Here is a 4079-nt window from a genome sequence, read left to right on the forward strand (position 1 = left end):
GCTGGGCGGGCCGCCGTGGCCATGGCGAGGGGAGGAGGGCGGTTGGTTCCCTCGCGGGGCGCTCTGGGGGTTTGGTCCCCTCACCAAGCCCTGTGGGGGTTTGTTCGCCGCATGGGGAAAGTTTGGGACCTTCCTGGAACCATGAGGAGTTTTGAGATCCCCCCCCATGGATTTCTGGGGGCGTTTTGTCTCCTCGTGAAGCTCTGTGGGGGGTTTGGTCTCCTCATGGAGCCCTGCGGGGGTTTGGTCGTGGCAGTTAGGGACTCTCATGGAATTATGTGGAGTTTTGGGACCCCCATGGAGCCCTGGGGATGTTTTGTCTCCTCGTGAAACCCTGTGGGGGATTTGGTCCCCTCATGAAACCCTCATGGAGCCCTGTGGGCCTTTGGGACTCTCATGGAGGCCTGTGGGGGATTTTCACTGCCTGTGTGGCGCCACGAAAAGGCTTTGAGGTCCTCCATGCTGGGAGGGAGTTTGTGTCCCTCAGGGCACTGTGTAAGGGACACAAACCTCATGGACCCTTGCCCACCTTTTCTGCTGGTGCTTGATGCTGGTTTTCCAGCGGCACAAACGTGCTGGGTGGGATGGAGCTTTCCCTGCTGGCACCGGGGTTAGGATAGGATCAGGCCCTGAAGCTCTGTGGGTACAAAGCTGATACGAGAGATGAAAGTGTCTGCTGGAACCGACACAAACCATTCATTGAGCTCGGCTGGTTTTGCAACACTTTTTATAGCAAAATGCAAGTCCTGCAAGTCTCCGTGGAGACTTCAGTGGGGTAAGATGTGACCCTGTGGTTCTGAGCATCTCCTTGGCATCCACAGCTTTGCAGCTCCTGGAAAAATCAAGGAAAAGTGTTAAATTAACCATTGTTCCCTCAGCTGTCCTTGGATTCACCAAGAGAAGTTGTGTGCTGTTCCCAAATGAGCTGTCACCAGAAAAAGGAGAGCTCAGTGCACTTTGCCTACCCCACAGCAGCTTTAGGGCTGGAAGCAGGAGACAGACAGCGAGCTCCTGGCTGGCACTCCCTATGGCTGCCAGGCAATGACATCTCAGAGCTGGTCTCATGATTCCAGCTAATGCCACAAAGAACCCTTATTGTATTAGCATCTCCACACAGCATGAGATTAATCCCCTCTGCCTGTGTCGTGTGGGCTGTTCAGGGAGCCTTGCTCCAGTGCCGTGCCAGCCAACATATGCCTGGGAAGTCACCGAGACCTTTGCAGCTGAGCACACGCTGGGCCCGGAGTGATTCTGTGTTATCCTCGTGACTTTTCGCTTCTGATGACACGGGAAGAAAGTCCCTGGTGATCTGTCACTGGAGTGTTGCACGGGCCGATCCACGGAGCTCATGGACGCTGGCTGACGTTGGGAATCTGAAATGTAAATTCCGGCAGGGCCGCGGTGCCGGCGGCAAGCGGAGTGAGCAGATCTGGCGTGCCGGGGTTGGTGCAACGCTCCACGTGTGGGCTCCTGGAGGAGCTTGGCTGCCATCCCCTTCTCCCCACGCTCTCCAGCGCATTATCTGGAGTAATGCAAATGAAACATTTAGTATTAGTCTGCAGCTCAAGGAAGGGGAGCGCTTTCTGATGCCAGATTAGAAGCCAGACATGGGCCTGCCTGCGAGCAAGCAGAGCTGTCATGCTGAGTTATTTCATAAGGCAGGCGGTGGTGCTGCCAGATGACGACAGCCTGTGCGTTAACATTTTCATAACAAACTGCCTGATGGAGGAGGCCCGAGAGCCTCTGCCCGCTGTGCAACACGAGCATCACCCCATCACCCTGAAACATGGCCATTTTGGGGTAGAGGCAAAGGTGACCCCATCCCTGTCCTCCCAAACTGCAGCAGCCAGGATGAAGCAGTTCCAAATGCTCAAAAAATCCCTGATTTACTAGATTGTGTCATGTGTTTTGCATATTTAAACTACTGACAGGATTATTTAAACATGGTAGAAGGGTACCCTGCGGGTAGTGTAGCTGAGCAGGGCCTGGAATCCTTGGCAGGAGCAAGAACACATCAAGTGCCAAGCAGAAGGGTCCATGCAGCATCACTGCTGGTGGGATTTCTGTGCCTGGCTCCATGAAAAGCCATGAAGCTCAAAGCATTACCCTTGTCTTACAATAATCTGGCTGTGTTCTTTATCTTTTATTTGCCTAAATTTATTGCTTCCCTGGCAACAGCATGTGACCTCCCTGTGGATGACTAGCTTCTGACTGGAAAAGAAACAGAGCCAGGGAGAACATCTCCCACATATGGAGAAGGGAAGAGAGGGAAATCACTCAGAGGGGTAGGAAGGAAGGAGGGATGTGTCCATCTCCTGGCTGAGCAGGTTGTAGAGCAGCAGGAGGCTCGAGGCTGGGTGGGTGCTCAGCAGGACCCTCTGGAGATGCCGGCTGTGCTGAAGGAGGCTGGATTTGTGCAGAATCTCACTGGTGCTGCCTCGTCCTGCCTCTGCCCTTGGCTTCCCACAGCGCTTCTGGCAGCTCTACCCATCGGCCTGCTTCCCTTTGCCTCCTGCCAAGGGCCGTGTGTTGAAAGCAGCAGCTGGGTTTGGTGACATTAAAGTAGGGGGGAGGAGGTAGCAACCAGCCAAACATCCTTGTTCGTGGCCTTTTTGTGGCACGCATGTGTGAGGCTGGGAGACCTCACAGGAAGGGCTGACAGCACGAAGCTGTGGGCTGTGCAAACTCCTTGGCACCTCGTGCTGCACAGCTGCCTCCATTGTCAGGGGCTTGGGGACAGTGAGGTGATCCACACGTCTGCTATAACTCCTTCCAGACCTCTGTCAGTCCGTCCGTCTGTCCATCCATCCATCCATCCATCCATCCAGCCATCCATCCATCCATCCATCCATCCAACCACTGATCTATCCTCTTCCCTCTTCACCTGTCTGAATTAGCAGCTGGCTTTGGGAGATGTGTCAGGGCCTGGTGTCACTGTGTGTCACCTCTGTGTAGCTCAGGGTACACAGGACAGTCCAGCATCACAGTGCTGATGTGTTTGCCCTGTGTAACACTCCCACATGGGCAGGGCTGCAGGCTGGGAACCTGGACCTTGTTTGCATCCATAAGCAAGGCTGCCCCAAGGGCTGCCATCACTGGCTGGCATCAATTTTCCTGGAAGTGTTGCCCTGGCAAAGACAGAGAGGAGGTTTCCCCTGGTTGGGAACAGCACAGTCTGCTTGGCGAGGATGGTGCTAAGAGCAGTTTGTGCAAAGGATGTGGGTGAATCTCATTTCCCTGTCACCTAAAAGGGCACATGGGAGGTGAAACTTTCCTGCTGCTCCTTGTGTGGGAGCTCATGGTGAGCCCAGAGTCACAGGGGCAGAGCTTCAGCCTGACCCTCAGCCTCCACGCTGGCTCCTGCTGCTCCGTGGCCACACTGCCTGTGCTTGCCGGCCTCCTCGGTAATCACACGTCAGCGCTCTGGTGACAGCAGAGTAAACACTGGGGAGGAACCAGCTGGTGACTCAGCGTGGCTTCAACGTGAACGCTGCAGCTCCCTGCTCACAACAGAGCCTTGCACAAGAACCAGAAGCATGAGATTGCTAAACTGCCCGCAGGCACAGCCTCCACTGGCCTCTAGTAAGGCAAAGAGCCCAAAGGACTTTGACTCTGGGAACATGCAATTAAGAGAGAAATGTGTTTTAAAAGGCTATTAAATAATCTGAACCTTCCTTCCTTCCTGTAACCTTTACTCACCTACAAGTAACTCTATTGGAAAAGCAAGATTTCATCTGCTGGGATGTTCACACCAGCCAGGTGTGGATTTGAATCCATGCAGGACACCAGGCAGGATGCTGATCCACAGAGGGATGCCACACCAACCTCCCACAGAGTGCTAGGGCTGTCAGTGAGGCTGAAAATTGGAGTTTGCAGAGCCAGTGCCCATCAGGCAAGGATTGCAGCTGGGGTTAACACACCACCAAGCCCCTCAGCACTGACTGTTATTTTTTTGCTTCTGGTAGACTTTGCCAAAAACAGGAGGCAGAAAAAGCGTGAGACTTCCAGATCTTACTGTTGCATTTACGTTTGAAACCACAGGCTGGAAATCCCCCTGCACCTCACGGTCTCTGCACCAT

At 54.1% G+C, this 4079-nt stretch overlaps 1 protein-coding gene across 1 annotated transcript in view; it reads right to left on the reverse strand.

Annotated features, from left to right (window-relative positions):
- The window catches only part of AGPAT2 (1-acylglycerol-3-phosphate O-acyltransferase 2), a 12402-nt gene extending 8323 nt beyond the window's left edge, over window positions 1-4079 (reverse strand). The window contains exon 1 of the mRNA XM_014307111.2: window positions 4066-4079. Coding sequence (XP_014162586.1) covers window positions 4066-4079 — 14 coding nt within the window. The remainder of the gene's footprint in view (window positions 1-4065) is intronic.

The sequence above is a fragment of the Geospiza fortis genome, unplaced genomic scaffold, assembly GCF_000277835.1.
Source record: "Geospiza fortis unplaced genomic scaffold, GeoFor_1.0 scaffold27, whole genome shotgun sequence".
NCBI classification, from domain to species: domain Eukaryota; kingdom Metazoa; phylum Chordata; class Aves; order Passeriformes; family Thraupidae; genus Geospiza; species Geospiza fortis.